Source organism: Budorcas taxicolor, chromosome 1 (genome assembly GCF_023091745.1).
Source record: "Budorcas taxicolor isolate Tak-1 chromosome 1, Takin1.1, whole genome shotgun sequence".
Lineage (NCBI taxonomy): Eukaryota > Metazoa > Chordata > Mammalia > Artiodactyla > Bovidae > Budorcas > Budorcas taxicolor.
Window position 1 is genome coordinate 87,644,779 of NC_068910.1, and position 19,768 is coordinate 87,664,546.

The 19,768-nt window shown below is 39.1% G+C and overlaps 1 protein-coding gene across 1 annotated transcript; it reads right to left on the reverse strand.

The window, feature by feature from the left end:
- Positions 1-3,636: 3,636 nt before the first annotated feature.
- RBM11 (RNA binding motif protein 11) lies at positions 3,637-19,485 on the reverse strand. Its single transcript, XM_052649180.1, has 5 exons — positions 19,400-19,485; positions 15,425-15,597; positions 14,051-14,123; positions 6,867-6,963; positions 3,637-3,948 (listed from the first exon to the last, which is right to left on the reverse strand). Exons 1-5 carry the CDS (start codon positions 19,483-19,485, stop codon positions 3,637-3,639), a joined length of 741 nt encoding a protein of 246 aa, XP_052505140.1.
- Positions 19,486-19,768: the final 283 nt, after the last annotated feature.

Consider the following 19,768-nt stretch of genomic DNA (forward strand, 5'->3'; position numbering starts at 1 on the left):
TTGGAAAAGACCCTGATGCTGGGAAAGATAGAAGGCAGGAGGAGAAGGGGATGACAGAGAATGAGATGGTTGGATGGCACCACTGACTCAATGGACATGGGTGTGGGTAGGCTCCAGGAGTTGGTGATGGACAGGGAGGCCTGGCGTGCTGCAGTCCATGGGGTCACAAAGAGTCAGACACGACTGAATGACTGAACTGAACTATCTGTGTCTCCATTGAAAGCAAAGTCACTCAGTCATGTCCAACTCTTTGTGACTCCGTGGACTGTAGCCCGCCAGGCTCCTCCATCCATGGGATTCTCTAGGCAAGAATACTGGAGTGGGTTGCCATTTCCTTCTCCAGGGGATCTTCCTGACCCAGGTATCAAACCCAGGTCTCCTGCATTGCAGGCAGACACTTTAACCTCTGAGCCACCAGGGAAGCTCCGTTGCTGGCCTGCAAATAGGTTCACCAGTACCATCTTTCTAGCTTCCATATATATGCATTTATATGTGATTTCTGTTTTTCTCTGAGAATGCTGTTGAACTCCTCCTAACACCATACATAAACTCAAAATCGGTTAAAGACCTAAAAGTAAGGCCAGAAACTATAAAACTCTTAGAATTTAGGCAGGACACTCTATGGCATAAATCACAGCAAGATCCTTTATGACCCATCTCCTAGAGTAATGGAAATAAAAACAAAAATAAGCAAATGGGACCTAATTCAACTTAAAGCTTTTGCACAGCAAAATAAACTATAAACAAGGTGAAAAGACAACCATCTTGATTTTGGTTTCTGAGAGCTTGGCTTAGCTGCAGAAAGAGCATCTTTTCCCATTTTCTGCCTATAAGGGGTGCAGATGGTAGGGTCTGTACCTGGATGAGGCCGGCTGTCAGGTCAAGGTTCTGAGACATGAAGAACCATTATTGGCTCTCAGGGGACTGTCTAATCCACAGCCTTTCCTATCTCATTATCTTTGTAGTGTTGAGAATTCCTTTCTTAGTATTGTCTACCAGGAATCATGGATTAGATGGGAGATAGATTAGATGGATTTGTGGGAGACTGGAGTACCATCCTCACTGCCTGTCACAACTTGCTCTCCTTCTTTTCAGCTATCTGTGGGAGTTCCTTTGGATTATGGAGGCTGCATTTTCTGTCCTCTTCAGGGACACCTCTCATGCACATAGTTAAATTATATTCTAAGCCTGGAGGTTTACCTCCAGGTCTTCCCCCAAAGAGACAATACTTTGTGTTACATTTGAATAGATATACTCATGCTGATCCTAATTGTGAAAGGCCAGACAATGGATCATATAATTTATAAAAGCTGTTATATTTAAGGGACTTATAGAATGCTCTCATCCTACACAAATACCCTCTTGGTACTCTGGGAGGATCGGATAGAAAGAAGGGCACAAAACATATTAAAACTGGCCTAAAATGTTCCCTTGGGTTTCCCGGCTGGTAAAGAATCTGCCTGGAGGGGGCACTTTGATCTCTGTTGGCAAGATCTTCTGGATAAAGAAATGGCAACTCACCCCAGTATTCTTGCCTGGGGAAATCTCATGGACAGAGGAGCCTGGTGGGGTACAGTTCATGGGGTTGCAAAACAGTCAGACACAACTGAGCAACTGAGTGACTAAACAAGAAAATATTTCCTTAGCAAAATTCAAGAGCAGAAGTCAGACTCAGAACAAAAATTTGATTTACTGTAAATTCTCCTCTGCCTCCTTCTTATACTCACCTTTACCTCCAGCTCCTTATTCCCAACTCCCCAGAAGATCTTTTAGATCCACCTTTTCCGAATCCACTTCCATTTCCTCAACTAATTCTTTTAATCTCCCAAACTTTCATGGCTTCCCCAGAAAATCTCTTGACCATCTAACCACCTGCTTTAACTTCTCTTTCTTTACAATAATTACAAGAGGCTTTAAAAAAACTGACTTTAAAACATAAGGTAGTCGTCATTCCTATGAGTGTTTTCAACCAAGAAATGGGGTCTCCTGCATTGCAGGCAGATTCTTTACCTACTGAGCTATCATAGAAGACACCAGTGTAAATACGTGAATTTGCCTTTTGGTTGGTTGACTTGGTAAAGTTGATATCCAGATAATTCCAGCCTGTGATGAAAGAAATTGCAAGAATTCCTTGCATTTTGAAGATTTTAACTCATGTAACAATATTTCAAGATAATTTTCTTAACCTGGTACTTGTTAAGATATTTCTTAGGTGTATATATTTCCTATAATGCCAATTACAATGAAATAATCTGGGGCTTAGGAAATTTGCAAGGTATAAGAACTGAAGAAAATGCAGAGGTGAAGTTAATGTATTTTAGATATATATCACTTCCTATTTACATAGAAAGGTATTTTCCCTTTGGTATGATTCTAAATTGCAAAAGTGTTAATTTAAAAAAGGTCAGCATTTTTAGTTTGAATATTCAGCAATATGAAGTTATATAAATCAAGCTACATTAAGAAGAATTTATGTTTTCACATGTCAGATCAAAACAGACTAATATTTACATTTAAAACATGACTGTATTGTATACTCATAACCAGAAGTTAAATTCAACTACTAATTTTGCTAAAAATATTTTATTAAGTAATAATAAATATCTATAAGGTGCTATGCAATACACAAAAGAAACATCAAAGAATGGTTAAAATTGGGTGGTTAGCTCCTAATGAAGCTGTGTGATCCTTTCAACTGGATTCAATAAATAAATATTTTCAGCATTCTAGTTTATGGTAAGCTACAGAGTTAACAAGATTGTCCAAATAAATCATTAATTTTACATGTAGTCTGTTTATCCCTGCAAATAAATGGTCCAGAAATAAGAAAGCTGGTTTTATGATAAACACTAAATATCATACAATAGTGAAATTTTCTATTGAAATTATTGTTCATTATCAAGATCTAAATGTGTCCAATATATGCTCTCCAACCTGGATGGCAAAAGAGGTGGACAATAAATACTGACATAGCCAACTAATTTTTATAAAATACAATTAATAAGTAGGAAGTTAAGAGGCATGTATTCCTATTTATATATAATCATATGAAAAGGGAAGGAACCAAAAGCTAGCCACATGATAATCATCTTTCCTTTGGTATCACTGTTGTATATCCTTGTTTTATGAAGTAAGCATGTATGAGAGTAAGGCTGAGACAAGATATTTAGACATAAAGTATTAGTAATAAAGGAAACTAAACTCTGCTTATTCTCTCTTCTTCGGAAAAACATACAACTCAAAGATTTGTATTAGTTTCATTCAGAAAACTGACCATTCCACTTCTAACTTCAGCTGAGGGTTATAGGCAACAGTGTAGGAGATCATGGTGCGTTCTCCACGAGTGCTCAGTAAATGACTTTTGATTAATGGTTTAGTCTAAGTTCATCATTGATACTAAAACATAACAACTCAGAGTGTATTTCTTGTTAACAATACCATTACAAATACAAAAAGCACATTATATTGTTTTTAAGGTTTTTGTCATTCAAGACAAAAATTAAATACAAATCAGATATATTGTTATATATTTCAAAGAAGACAAGAAAGCCACGGAATTGGTCCTTTAGCAGAATACAGATTTTTCTTTTAAGAGAATGAAGACTAGTAGAGACACATTTCATTTGAATGGAAATACTAGTATCTTTTTTTCTTACACTTTTGGAACTTTGGGCTATATTCATTTCCTCTACTGTTTTCTGTGCTACTATCGCTATCACTGCTTTGTTTCTGCCTCTTTCGTTTATTCGTCTGATAAAGGTCTGGGTCACTTGGCTGCTGGTGAGTCCATTCGTAAGAGCTGGGCCCAGCCTCCAGATCTGAAACATGATTCAGTGAGGAAGATGCAGAAGTGCTATTAGGAAGCGGTGCTGTCATCTCATAGTAAGGGAGCTGCGGTGCTGGGTTATACATAGGCCACTGCTGTGGGAAAAACCCACACATATTCACCTACCAAAACAAGCCCACAGAGGAAAAAAAGAGAAACAGTTAGAGTTTACATTTACTATACAAATAACTACGAGCAAACCAGACCATGTGTCAGTAAGGACAGGGATGCACTAGTTTCCTTAAACGATTAACAAAGATTCCAGCTGGTGTAAATAGCGTACTGCAGTACAGATTAGTGCTGTCCTATAGAAATATAATGTAAGCCACATGGGTGGGTAGTTTTAAATCTAATAGTCACAGGATGAAAATAACAATGAAACACGTGCAATTTTAAATAATATATCCTGTGTGTGTGCTCATTTGCTCAGTTGTGTCTGATTCTTTGCCATCCCACGGACTGTAGCCCACCAGGCTTCTCTGTCCATGGAATTTCCCAGGCAAGAATACTGAAGTGAGTTGCCATTTCCTACTCCAGGGGATCTTCCTGACCCAGGGATCGAACCCACATCTCTTGTGTCTCCTGCATTGGCAGGTGGATTATTTATCACTGAGTCACTTGGGAAGCCCTTATATATTTTATTTATCTCCAAATGTCCAAAATATTGTCATTTCAACATGTAACCAATATAAAAATTATTCATGAGATATTTTACTTTTTTATACTAAGTCTTTAATATCTGGTGTGCCTTTTATACTTATGGGTGTGGTTTAGTAGCTAAGTTGTGTTCAACTTTTGTGACCCCATGGACGGTAGCCCACCAGGCTCCTCTGTCCACAGGATTTCCCAGGCAAGAAGACTGGAGTGGGCTGCAATTTCCTTTTCCAGGGGATCTTCCCAACCCAGGGGTTGAATCTGGGTCTCCTGCACTACAGGTAGATTCTTTACTGACTGAGCTACCAGGGAAAGGAAGAAAGAAAGAAAATGAAGTCGCCCAGTCGTGTCTGCTTCTTTGCAACCCCATAGACTGTATGTAGCCTACTAGGCTTCTTCATCCATGAGGTTTTCCAGGCAAGAGTACTGGAGTGGGTTGCTATTTCCTTCTCCAAGGGAGCTACCAGGGAAGCCCTATATATTTATATATTTATACTTATATTCAAAAGCATATTCAATTTGGATACTAAATTTTCATGGAAAATATTTAATCAGAATTTAGATTATATAAAATTTAGTCGAAATAGTAGATACACATACCCAAGTTTTTTTGCAAACATACTTCAAAGTTTTGCAATAATTGCATCAAGTTCCTGTTCCTAAACTTAAACTTTAATTAAGTAAAATGAAAATAATCACTCCTTATGGATGGCTGATAGTCACCATATTTTCCAGCACAGCAGTCAATTCTTATGATAGATTAACTCAAAATTTCTAGCTATTCAAAGTAGATTAAGGACCTATTTGCAGGGCAGGAATAGAGACACAGACACAGAGAGACTTGTGGACATGGCAGAAGAAGGAGAGGGTGGGACAAATTGAGAGAGTAGTAGAAAAAAACACATTACCATGTGTAAAATAGACAGCTAGAGGGAAGCTGCTACAAAACACAGGGAGCTGAGTTCACCTCAGTGCTCTGTGATGACCTAGAGGGCTCGGATTCGGTGGACAGGAGAGAGGCTCAAGAGGGAAGGCATATATGTAGGCTTAGGACTGATTCATGTTGTTGTACAGCAGAAACCAACACAACATTGTTAAGCAATTTTCCTCCAATAAAAAATAAAAAATAAAATTAGTAACCAGTAATGCTGAATGGGGCAACATTAATACTTATTAATGTTTTTCAGTGAAAGTATAAATAGTATAAATTGTCCATTGACTGTGGACAATGTGATCATAAAGTTATTTACTTCCATTAAAAAAGATTAATAGGGAATCCAAGCTCTCGTGTGTGCATATGTGTATGTACATATTGCTCATCTCAACAAAGAGAAAAATAATGCCACAAAGAAGATATTGATGGTTTTAGATGAGAACTGGCTGTTTATTACTATCTCACCATAAACAAGAAAAGGGCTTTCCTGATGGCTCAGTGGGTAAAGATTCTGCCTGTAATGCAGGAGACTTGGGTTTGATCCCTGGGTTGGGAAGATCCTCTGGAGAAGGAAATGGCTACCTACTCCAGTATCCTTGCCTGGGAAATCCCATGGACATAGAAGCCTGGTGTGCTACAGTCCACAGGGTCACAAACGAGTCAGACACAACTAAGCACAGACCGTTTAACCAAGAAAAGTTTTTTCCAAAAATTAAATTATCAACTTTCGTTATGTTTACAAAGTGAAAATGGCTATTTGAAAAATCTGAAGATCATATGTATGTTGGATGTTTGCAAAAAATCTCGTGTTAATCAGAATACCTGTGTTATAGTCCCACAGCTGTCATTAACAAGTTTGTATAATCTTGGGCTTGCTGATTAATCTCTGAACCTCAGTTTTACTATATATAAAATGAGAAGTTAAAAGAAAACATTTCCTAAGTTCCCCTTTAACAATATAGTCCACCACTGCAATTTCTAGGCCAGAACCACATTTTTTGAGAGTCTTTGGAAAAAACGTAGTTTACTCTACCAACTGAGAAACTTTGCCTTTAGTTAAAATAAAAATCTATGTATAAAAGCAGTATACGGTGATTGATGACTACATTCTATCAAAATGCTTCGTTAAATAGTATTCAATTCTAGAAACATACCTTTTAAATTTTAAAAATATAGTCATTTAAGTGATTCAAATTTACTTTACCACAGTGCATTATCACTTGCATCTGCCATTTTTCATTTATACACTAGATGTTTGTGGAGATAACATGAGTGGGATTTCAGATGATCGATTTCAGATAAAAGAGCAGATAGCCACTGGGGCACAATGCTCAAGGCATATTCTGCCTTCACTATAGGCTTAGAGTTGAGCTTAAGTTCCAAGCAGTTTTCATATCCTTTCTAGTTTGTATTATCATGTTACATTTTCAACCAAAGGCATATCAAACTTACCATCTTCTGAAACAGAAAATATTCTTGAGATAAAGATGCATTATTAATTGGAGAGAACTGCATGGAAAAGGAAGATCTCCCCATGGCTTCTTCATTTCTTGAGAGAGGTAAAAGAAGTAATATGAAGTTAAAATTCCTATGGACAGAGGTACTCTAGTCTTAAAAAAAAATACAGCTTCATAATTAAAAAACTTCTCTAAAAGCTCAATTAAGATAAATTTAACTTTAAACATATTACACTAATAATGTAGTGACATAGCAGTATCTCAAGTCTTATTAATTACCACATACTGAAATCTCAATATTTACAGCCACATTTGGCTTTCTGATAGGAAAATGTTAATCAGTGTTATAGTTGTATAAAGGCATAGAATACTCAGATATGAAGAATGCAAAGTAAGTCAATAATCACCAAGTGTACACTCAATCTTTTACCAATAAAAAAGGGTGAAAGAAAAATAGGAATTTTTTCAATTCATTTTTGAAGGTACTTTCACTGTTTAACTAAAAAAATTATGCTCTTTGTTAAACAGGCTGCTGATATGAGCATGAACACCTATTTGCTGATTTCTTCTACATGGTGATAGCGGTAAAGAACTCGCCTGCCAATGCAGAAGACGTGAGACTCGGGTTCGATTCCTGGGTTGGGAAAACTCCGGGAGGAGGGTATGGCAACCCACTTCAGTATTCTTGCCTGGAGACTTCCATGGACAGAGGAGCCTGGGGGGTTATGGTTCATAGGGTTGCAAAGAGACAGACACGACTGAAGTGATTTTGCACACACGCACAATCCCTGATTAACATCAGAAGTGTCCAAAAATTTCATTTATATATGTAATGCTTGCATCTATGGAGATCTCTAATAAATCCCAATGTTATATGTACTGGCTGGATTCTCACCTAGTCCTCATTATAGCTAGTCTTCATTCTACTTGCTCCACAGTATCCCACAATTTTAACACTAATACTGCTAACCTTAGGACAGGAAGTTTACTATGGGAAAGGTGAATTAAAACAGGCAGATGGAGGCAAAGGTAAGGGCAGGAGAATAACAAGAAGCTGTCAGACGGATAGTTGTCAGTTCATGGTGAGAGCAGGATCACAGAAGCCAGTGGGAAAGTGGGTTTCAGCAAGGAAATACTTAGACAGTATTGGTGTTAAAGTAAACTGGATAAGCATCAGAGCTACTCTATCATTGATCAGAAGATTCCTGACAACAAACTGTTAGAAGAACAGCTTCCAAACAACAGTGGGCTTAAGAAGTGAATAGGAAGTAAAGACGTGAAGGATAATTTTTCAGTGAGAAGAAGGGGAAAATATAACAGACTGATTTGGAGACAAAGTTCAAGGAGACGTGAACATGTGTTTGCAGTAAGTGATGGCAAAGAAACAAGATAAAAAGCACAGTGAGGTTATAAACTGGGGAAGATGTGACCCAGTAGCAGAGGTGGTGAGATTAGCATCATTATAAAAATAGCTGCAAAATTTCTAAAACCACTCTCTTTCCCATGAGAATTTCAGGGCGTGCATATGTTTCTCCATAGAGGAATCACGTGTAAATTGGGAAGTCACAAGCTGAACTGTTTCAACTCAAAATTTATATGTTGTAGTCCTAACCCCAAATAATTCAGAATATGACCTTATGTGTGAGAGTTAGACTATAAAGAAAGCTGAGCACCAAAGAATTGATGCTTTTGACTGCAGTGTTGGAGAAGACTCTTGAGAGTGTCTCGGACTGCAAGGAGATCCAACCAGTCCATCTTAAGGGAAATTAGTCCTAAATATACATTGGAAGGACTGACACTGAAGCTGAAACCCCAATACTTTGGCCACCTGATGTGAAGAAGTGATTCACTGGAAAAGATCCTGATGCTGGGAAAGATTGAAGGCAGGCGGAGAAGGGGATGACAGAAGATGAGATGGTTGGAAGGCATCACTGACTTGATGGACATGAATTTGAGCAAGCTCTGGGAGTTGGTGATGGATCAACAGGGAAGCCTGGGGTGCTGCATTCCATGGGGTCACAAAGAGTCAGACATGACTGAGAGACTGAACTGAAGCGTGACCTTATTTGGAAAGAGGGTTGCTGCAGAAGTAATTAACTAAGAGGAGTAGGATGTGCTAAACAGGTATCCTTCCTTATTACAGTCAAAGGGGAAACTTGTGGAGACAGATGCACACAGGGAGAACATCATATGGAGACGAAGGCAGAGAACTGGGTGATGCTTGTACATGTCAAGGAATATCAACGATTGCCAAAAAATCAGGGGAAGCTATGAGACAGGCACTGGTTTCCCTGGTGGTTCAAATGGTAAAGAATCCACCTGCAGTATGGGAGAACTGGGTTCAGTCCCGGTTGGGATGATCCCCTGGAGGAGGACATGGCAACCCCCTCTAGTATCCTTGCCTGTAGAATCCCATGGACAGAGGAGCCTGGCGGGCTACAGTCTACGGGACTGCAGAGAGTCGAACATGACTGAGCAACTAAGCACAGCACAGCATACACGAGAGAGGCACAGAACAGATTCTTTCTCATCGCCCTCAAAAGGAACTCTAGCAGACACCTTGATTTTGGACTTTGAGCTGTGAGACAATACATTTCTGTGTTTAACTTCGTTTGTGATACTTTTTACGGTGGCCTTAGCACTGAGAAGCTAAAGGCAAAGGAGAAAAGGAAAGATATACCCATTTGAATGCAGAGTTCCAAAGAATAGCAAGGGGAGATGAGAAAGCCTTCCTCAGTGATCAGTGCAAAGAAATAGAGGAGAACAATAGAATGGGAAAGACTAGAGATCTCTTCAAGAAAATTAGAGATACCAAGGGAACATTTCATGCAAAGATGGGCACAATAAATGACAGAAGTCATATGGACCTAGCAGAAGAAGAAGATATTAAGAAGTGGCAAGAATACACAGAAGAATATACAAAAAAGATCTGCATGACCCAGATAATCACAATGGTGTGATCACTCACCTAGAGCCAGACATCCTGGAATGTGAAGTCAAGTGGGCCTTAGGAAGCATCACTACAGACAAAGCTAGTGGAGATGATGGAATTCTAATTGAGCTATTTCAAATCCTGAAAGATGATGCTGTGAAAGTGCTGCACTCAATATGCCAGCAAATTTAAAAATCTCAGCAGTATCCATAGGTCAGTTTTCATTCCAATCCCTAAGGAAGGCAATGGCAAAGAATGCTCAAACTACCGCACAATTGCACTCATCTCACATGCTAGCAAAGTAATGCTCAAAATTCTCCAATCCAGGATTTAACAGTACATGAATCATGAACTTCCCGATGTTCAAGCTTGTTTTAGAAAAGGCAGAGGAGCCAGAGATCAAACTGCCAACATCTGTTGGATTATCAAAAAAGCAAGAGAGTTCCAGAAAAACATCTACTTCTGCTTTATTGACTATGCCAAAGCCTTTGACTGTTTGGATCACAACAAACTGTGGAAAATTCTGAGAGAGATGGGAATACCAGACCACCTGACCTGCCTTCTGAGAAATCTGTATGTAGGTCAAGAAGCAACGGTTAGAACTGTACGTGGAACAACAGGCTGGCTCCTAATCGGGAAAGGTGTACGTCAAGGCTGTATGTTGTCACTCTGCTTATTTAACTTATATGCAAAATACATCATGAGAAACTCTGGCCTGGATGAAGCACAAGCTGGAATCAAATTGCCAGGAGAAATATCAATAACCTCAGACATGCAGATGACACCACCCTTATGGCAGAAAGTGAAGAACAACTAAAGAGCCTCTGGATGAAAGTGAAAGAGGAGAGAGAGAAAGTTGGTTTAAAACTCAACATTCAGAAATCTAAGATCATGGCTTCTGGTCCCGTCACTTCATGGGAAATAGATGGGGAAACAATGGTAACAGTGACCGACTTTATTTTCTGGGGTTCCAAAATCACTGCAGATGGTGACTGCAGCCATGAAATTAAAAGACGCTTGCTCCTTGGAAGAAAAGCTTCCTAGATAGCATATTAAAAAGCAGAGACATTACTTTACCAACAAAGGTCCATATAGTCAAAGCTATGGTTTTTCCAGTAGTCATGTATGGATGTGAGAGTTGGACTATAAAGAAAGCTGAGCACTGAAGAATTGATGATTTTGAACTGTGGTGTTGGAGAAGACTCTTGAGAGTCCCTTGGACTGCAAGGAGATCAAACCAGTCCATCCTAAAGGAAATCAGTCCTGAATATTCATTGGAAGGACTGATGCTGAAGCGGAAACTTTGGCCACCTGATGTGAAGAACTGACTCACTGGAAAAGATCCTGATGCTAGGAAAGATTAAAGGCAGGTGGAGAAGGGGATGACAGAGGATGAGATGGTTGGAAGGCATCACTGACTTGATGGACATGAGTTTGAGCAAGCTCCGGGAGTTGATGATGGACAGGAAAGCCTGGCATGCCTCAGTCCATGGGCTTGCAAAGAGTTGGACACGACTGAGTGACTGACCTGAATGAACTAGCACTGGTGGCTAGATGGTAAAGAATCTGCTTGCAAGGCCGGAGACCGGGTTTTGATTCTTGGGTTGGAAAGATCCCCTGGAGAAGGGAAGAGCAACACATTCCAGCATTTTTTCCTGAAGAATCCCATGGACAGAGAAGCCTGGAGGGCAACAGTCCATGGGGTTGCAAAGAGTCCAACACAACTGAGTGACTAACACAAGCACACTAATACAGGAACTATTTACTAAAATTAGAAAGTATAAGAGGTAATAACAAGCACAGAAACACATTTCCAGGGAAGACTAGTGAGAGACTAGGGTATAACAAGAGCGGCATTCTCTGTCCAACACTTCTAGGACACTATGACCTTTTGTCATTCTTCCTTTATAATGCAGCAATACTAAAGAATAAGATATTACCAGTCAAGTGGAGTACTATGGAATATATACCTATCTCTGATCTTTTAGCCTAGAATTTGTGATAATTAAATGTATATCAAATAGAAGTAGAACATGTATGAGTTACTGCTGTCTTCTAGCTGTTTATCTAGCCTTCTGCCCCACACCTAGCAATACCTTGTTTTTTCCAAACTCATAAGGAAAAAGAGGTATCTTTTCCCACTGGAAGAAGAGGGGAAGTAATCTAAGTGGCTCAATTTATGAGTCCACAGTTCCTTTCATACCAAGGAAGTGAATCACCACCACCTCCTGCCAACATTTGCTGAAAGTACTCACTGGATAATTGTTGTATGCCCACTATTTTAAATACCTTGAAACTATAAAATTTGACTCTGACAATAATTATCCTCATTGTAGATATGAGGCACAGTGTGATCATCTGTCCAGGGTTATACTGTTAATAAAGTGACAGAAGCAGGATTCAGATTCAGATAGTCTAATTTCAGCACCTACTTTGTCCCGATTTCACTGATTTGGGGGGGGGGGGGGGGGGGGACAATGAGGACGTGAAGCACACTGTGTTATGCGTGGGGCGCAGTACTTCTCCAAAAGATGAGTCTGGGTAACTGCCAGTCCTAAGAGGTCACTCTTCTATGCTTAGGAGGGTAGATATAATTAGCAGGCATGGGAGGTTCAATGCTGTTAGTTTACTTGAGAACATTCAGTTCTGCTACAGAAAACAAGAAAACAATCAGCATGGATAAAGCTCAGAAGAAAAGCCTATGGTAGCCTTTATGAAAGATACACTGATGGATCTGATGTAGCAGCAGAGAGAAACAGGGGCTATGAACACTGGTGTAGCTAGAACTCAGCTAATACAGATTTATGAGATAGTGACGATACTGTAATTAGAACAAGCAAGTGACTTGGAAGACATAGGCAGAATTCAAAACATATACTAAATATTCAAAATAAATAATTTAGTATGTGTTAAGAGATGCCATGGATAGATTCAGTAGAAAATATGATGGAACAAATAAGACTGTTAGTCATGGGTAGAAAGGGAAGGAAAGACCAAGTCCTTATCACGGCGCCTCTGGGCTTAGTCATGCTGTTCTTGTGTCTGCTCTGCCTAAGAAACTCAGGTAGACCTTGTGGGTATGTAGCTCCCTCTGTGGCCAGGTATATTTGCCCCTCTGTCTCTCTGAGAAAGCAAGTAAGTGAGATTAGCTCTAGGAACTTTCTGTCTGAATGGAGTCTCTTACTCTAACCTCAACTCTAGTGCTCGTGCGTGCATGCTTGCTAAGTTGCTTCAGGTGTGTCTGATTCTGTGCGACCCTACGGACTATAGCCTGCCAGGCTTGTAGCCTGTCCAGAGATTCTCCAAGCAAGAGTACTGGAGTGGGTTGCCATGCCTTCTCCAGGGGATCTTCCTGACATAGGGATGGAACCTGCATCTCTTTAAGTCTTCTGCACTGGGAGATGGTTCTTTATCACTACAGGTACCTGGGAAGCCCATTTTAGGGCTAATAACCACACAATCAGTGGGAAAGGATGATGCAATAGAGAGAGAAACAGGTCATATGAATATCATTGTAACCAGAACTCGGCTAGTAGGGTCCTCTGCGTACTTGTAGCCTATCCTCCAAATGTTAAATTATCCAATACCCAAAGCTTTCCTTTTGCTTTTCACTGTATCTTTTAAATTGGTTTAATAAATGCTGTGATTTGAGCATCTTAATCTGGTTTGGGAGACTTTCTGTCCCATGACCTTTGGTATAGCTAAACTGAGAGTGTCCCTGCAGGCTATGGTTGCATCAAGAAATAAGCCTACATAAAATATGAGAATATTTTGAAAATTACCATAGAGAAATTCTAAAAAGTAGTAAAATAAATAGTAGAGTGACTTAATGTTCAAAGGCTTAATTTCAAGCCTAGAAACTATCACCTTTTCATCTTTGTGCCCTTGGCAATCAGTTAACTTTTGCATCTCTGTATTTATTCAAGTATAAAATATGGATAATAGTATTTCTATGATCCATCACAGTGAGACTTTGCACACTTAAGTGATTTCACAGTAATGAAAAGTACATGGTAATCTATAAACAATGCTACAAATATAAATCTCTCCCACCTACTGCAGAAAATATTGACTGAATTTTAAATGAAAATGCTTTCTGTCACTTTTTATGGCTTCAGGAAAAATGAATTCTTTAATATTGACCTATGTCTAACTAGAAAGGTTTTATAGAATATATGAAAACCCTTCCTGGTACTAAGACCATATTTATTTGCCTTACCTTTATGAAAAAAAGTATTTTTAATTACCTGTAGCTGTGTGAATTTATCTTAACACAGCTTTCAAAACTTTGGTTAGCAGGTTCACAAGAGCGAGAGCTCCCTTCAAAAGAAAAAGAATAACATTATTTCATGGTACATCTTTTTGGAGTTCTCACATTAAGCCATTTTCAAACACTCCATATAAAATACACAAGATGTTTCTGATCTCCCAAGTACTATTTACAAGGTTGCTTATATCACTATAAGACCCTGAATTATAACCAAACTTTGTCCAAAGCAATGCTGTAGAAAAGAATTAGGCTGACATGGGGCCACACAAAGTATATAATGCTGCTTGCTAATACATACCTGTAAACTAAAGATGGCAAATGATCAGTGTTATTTGCCTCTGTGTGGAAGGCATGAGGTCTCTAAACTGCACTGACAAACGTGAATGTAACCTGCCAGAGGCCACTGAGCAGCTGGCTGGGGATGCCTCAGAACATGATATGGCCTGGCTTGTTATACTGTCAGTATGAGTTAATAGGATGGTACTTGAGAGCCTGATGCAGCCAATTAATTATCTTTGTTAAGACAAAATAAAATGAAATGTGAAGTGGCCCTTTTCCTTTGCAACAAGACAGCAGTGTTTTCTTATTCTTATGTCTTTTTTAGTACAGCAAGAAGCATAAAAACCAAACAGGGGGTACATTCATAAACCTGAATCATTGAGGAAGGAAGGAACATAAGTGCCATAAGCAATGCAACGTAAGTATAAGCACTGCCTCTATGAGTCCCTCAAACTATAAAAGGGCTAGAGCAATAGTGCCATGTTCTCTGGGCATCTAATCAATGATGAACAGTGTTGATGTGTAGCAGGAGAAGGTGTCTGAAGCCATTCATGTCAGGAAGCTTTTCTCTGTGGCTATGAAGGCTCAGCCTTTGGCCAGCTGCTTTTACTGGGCTCAGATCCAGGGTGATATGTATAACATGGTAAACCCAGGACAAAGACTAAGGCCACCCTATCTTCCAAATGGTAGATATTCAATACCATTGACAAGAAGATCAGCAAATAGCCTTGCTGCATAAAAGCTAGAGTTGGGTATCCTCAGTTCACTTAGATTTGTTTAATTTTTAACAGCCAGTAGCAACCATCATGGCTATTTGCTGGCTGACATTAAAAGAGACCACTTTAAATTTTAATATAGAAACAATGCTATGGATTTGGCAATGTTCTTGGTAGTATTAACTAATCACATAACATTATGAACGTGTTCTGAGAAAGTTTAAGAGGCTACAGGAGCACTTTTTTGGTCTTAGGCTATAACATAAAAAACATAGGAGAAAAAAAAAGTTTACACCTCTGGGAACAACACCACCAACAAAACACACTTGGAAGATTTCATCAGTGAGAGAACCTACCAAATCGATACTGCACATTAATTGGTCTTCCATATAAACGAATTCCATTCAGCAGAGCTATGGCATAAGACACCGATTCTGGGTGTTTAAAGCAGACAAATCCAAAGGATTTCGGCTTTCCCTCTCTGTCTTTGCATATAGTCACTTTGGTTAATGGCCCAGCCTGCAAGAAACTTAAAAATTATTTTGTCATAAATCTAAATATTTTTTTACACTCAGAAAATCAACTATATTCAATTTAGGCTAAAATTCCAATTCTGTTAGCAATAAGAGCTTTACATAGTTCTCTTGATCATGTATTTTCCTAACAGTAAATATCATACTTCATCACACTTTCTTGGCATTTTCTAGCTCATCAAAAAACACTTGTGTTGTTAAGGTCAGGAAATTTTAGGTAATAGTTTCAAATCTTAAAAGGAGAGATAGGCCTAACAAAACAATTTAGAGTACATTTAAATCTAAGATTAAAATACTACTTTGCTTCCACACATATAAACCATGTTTAACTCAAAAATAATTGAAATGATAAACGCAGCATTCCTTGAGATGTTGGGTTTATGTTACCATAAAGAAACTGGTAACATCACATCAAAGCATTTTTTTTTTTTCTGACAAAGATTAAAACATTTTCACAAGAGAATTAAATTTCTGATCTATACAGAAACTGTATTTTAATATGGTAAGCCCATTTGGTAAATATTCTCAAAGGGAAAAGTGTTTTAATATGTTTAAGACTTTTAAGTAGGTACATTATTTGTAAGAAAGAAAAATTAGTAAGGGTCTAAGTCTAACAACTGGGGAATGTTATTCCATGGTATATTATTAAAATAGGATAAAATAAAATTGAAAATATTCAGATTTTATTGATTAAAACCTATAATTAGCAATACAGAGTACAAAAGCAGAATCAAATATTGTAAAAGAGTGCTAATTACACCCTCAAATGTCACATTTCCATCATGACAATGATTAGAGGAAGTACTTACCAAGCCTCATATAGATTTAAAGGTAGATGGCTCATACTTTTTCATTGCACTTTAATGACTGATTGCTTTTCTCTGTTGAGTTGGATAAGTATATTAAGGAATTGTTTTTAATCTAAAGAAAAATGTTAATTATCATCTTTAAAATGATACTGTATTTTAAGATTCAATCTTTCTTTCTTTATTCTCTACTTTCCCAGGGAATAGCTCATCCTCCCTTCTGGCTTCAAGAACCACCTTATCAATGAATCTATTTTTTTCCCACTCATGCCTCCTTCATGCAATCAGTCTCCTTGAGAGCTCCACGTGATTATATTTCAAACTCAATGCATTTGAAACTAAATTCATTATCTTTCCCCTTGAGATCTCTGTACTGTGCTGTGATTTGTCTCTCAGTTGTGAGACTGTGATCCTTTGGACTATAGTCCGCCAGGCTCCTCTGTCCATGGGATTTTTCAGGCAAGAATACTGGAGTGGGTTGCTATTTCCTTCTCCAGGGGATCTTCATGGCCCAGATTTCTTGGTTAAAGGTACAAAGATACTAAACCTGATTTTCACTCTTCTAAAGATAATCAGAAATTTGAAAGAAACTAGTAAAAAGGAGAACCATATAGTAATAAAACAAATCAATTTTAATCATGTTTCTCCACAAGTGATATTAAATATATGAAATCACAAACGGACAGAATATGCTGACATGCTTTGAATTTTACAAATTCAAAAATATATCCATGCATTTTAAAAGATGAAATTCAACAAGACTTGCTGGTAGTAAAAATCACATCGTAAGTTTTTAGTATTTTTAAACCAGAGTCAAACACATAAATAGTGCTGCCAGTTGTCAAGATTTGCTAAGTTTTGCTGGGTTGAGACCTTTCTAAAAGACACCTCACTTTAGTAAATCCTCCCAGAATACAGAAGAACATAGGCAAAAATAAAAACAAATGCTTTGCTGCCTGATCTAATACAGATGAACATTTAGCTAGAAATTACAAAAAAAAATGAGACTATCTATCAATCTATCTAAGGTATCTTGTAGTTTCACATACAACTGTTACATATCCAGTTCCTATTGACTAGAAATAATATATGTGCCTGGGGGCATTCAGGTCTATCCATCCTATTGACCTCATCATTCCCACCCCCCTATTTTTTGTTGACTCAACATGAGAGAAGCTTTCTGGAGAAAAAGAAATATAAATTTTCTTTCTACCTCCCTCCATTCCTCCTCTTCTTCTTTCCTTCTTTTTTTATTTTTTTAAGTTAGAATAATAAATTCCAAATAATACTAGGATGAAAAATAACTGCAGGAAAAGACAAAGTATTAGAGTAGATTAAAAATGGCAGGTTTAAAAGGATGGCAAGTTAGAAGAAAAAGCATTAAAGCCTTAAAATCTGTAATATTTTTCAAGTAACATTTTATGTCCAGGAAATGAAACTGTGTTCCTGGAGAACATTCTATCAAATTTTGTGCACCTGTTGGTGGCTCAGATGGTAGAGTCTGCCTGCAATGCAGGAGACCCAGGTTTGATCCCTGGGTTGGGAAGATCCCCTGGAGAAGGAAATGTCAACCCACTCCAGTTTTCTTGCCTGGAAAATCCTATGGACAGAGGAGCCTTGTGGGCTACCCACTACGGTGTTCCAAAGAGTCAGACAGGACGGAGCAACTAACACTTCCACTTTCACTTCATAATTAATAGAGGGGCACTTTAGTTCAGACACAAATGCAGAGCCTTTCAGAAACTACATAAAGAACTTCTTTCACCTCTGGTACTCATGCTTCAGTTCAGTCAGTTCAGTCGCTCCATCGTGCCCGACTCTTTGGTATTTAGTTTTGCCATTGTCTCCCTTGGAACTTGCTCTTATTCTGATAGAGGAAAGTCACTTTTGATTTCTCTTGATACAAGCATCAGTACTATTATCAATAGTAATAGTAGTACTATTTAGCAGTAGCAGCAGCAGCAAAAACTTAGGAAGTACCAGGTTCAGTTCTGTCTGCTCTGGATGAGTTTACTCAATCTTCACACCACATCATACTGTAGATACTATGACTCCCATTGACATTTGAGGAAATTGTGGTGCTGAGCTATTTATGTACTTGGCCAAAATCACGTTGCAGATATCAGAATTCACACTTGAAACAACTTTGCCGTACTAAATGTCCCTCTTTTTGCACATCATTTTAAAACATGATAATTACTTTTAAATTTCTCCTTTTAGAAAGACCAAGGACTGCCTCAAATGTGTATGCCTAGCACCTTACTTTCTGTCATTGTAATTATAGATCATTAAACGGTTAAATGAACAGCAGAATGTGGATATCTCTTTAGCAGGTAAGATCTATGTGTATACAGTAGGTGTATACAGGAGATATAAGTTATCAGGTCTGAAAAAGTTTTCGTAAGATCCTCTTGGTATGAAATAAAGGGAACTAGTCAGGGTATCAATCGGTCTCAGTCATGATTTGGCTGCCCAAATTATGCAGAAATCTCATTTATTCTGGAGTAAAATCATCTCCTGTATAAAAGGGCTTGGGAGAGTAAGTAACGTATACGGAAGCATTTTGAAATATATTCCTCTCATTTCGCGGGATGTAGGGCGTCAGGATGCTTATTATCTGAAGGAAGACAGTGACAGAGCTGTTTTCTGTTTTGCCTGAGCACACCAAGGCCCAGGCAGCCTCTGCAAAGCCCTGACTCAGGGTTGGGGGTTGGGGGCATCCCAGTCACTGCACACCCCAGGACTCTGCAATGGGGATGGGAAGGGGAAGGGTTGGGAATGAGGTGCACTTTTTGTCACTTCACTACCCACTTGCTAACCTGGAGACAGCTGAGCCAAAGCGGAACTAAATTAAAACCAGAGCAAAGGTGCGGAGGGAAAGGGAGCAGGACTCCGGGTGGTTCAGGTGCGCCCCGCCCCTCCTGCTGCGCTTCCGGCTCGACGCGCTCCGCCCCTCTGATATCCCTTCCCTGCCGACTGTACCTGAAGGAACAGCTCGTAAAGAATCTCTTCCCGCACTCGAGCCTCCAAATTTCCCACAAACACCGTCCTGTTGGCTTCCTCCTGAGCAGGCAACATCCCTCCGGCTCGACCCCAGAATGGAGGAGGCTCCGAGGCCACGCCCTCTCTCCTTGCTGGCGGAGCCAACGAGGAGAGTAAGAGCGCCAGGGGCGGAGCGAGGCTGCGGGGCCACGCCCCCAGCACCCCTTGGTAACCGCCCACCGCACCTTCGCCATGTCCAGTATCCGACCAGGACCTTGGGAGTGTGAGTGAGACTAAGATTAGTCTGCAAGGGGCCTTGACATCTTGCTTGTGGAGATCCGTTCATTTTTTCAGGGCATGACATTATTAATTCATTTTG

Coding starts and splice junctions, on each gene's coding strand:
- RBM11 (XM_052649180.1), bottom strand. CDS start 19,485: ATGTTGCCTGCTCAGGAGGAAGCCAACAGGACGGTGTTTGTGGGAAAT. Junction 14,124..15,424: donor TAATGTGCAGTATCGATTTG/GTAGGTTCTCTC, acceptor TTTCTTTTGAAG/GGAGCTCTCGCTCTTGTGAA. Junction 3,949..6,866: donor ATTTTCTGTTTCAGAAGATG/GTAAGTTTGATA, acceptor TTGTTTTGGTAG/GTGAATATGTGTGGGTTTTT.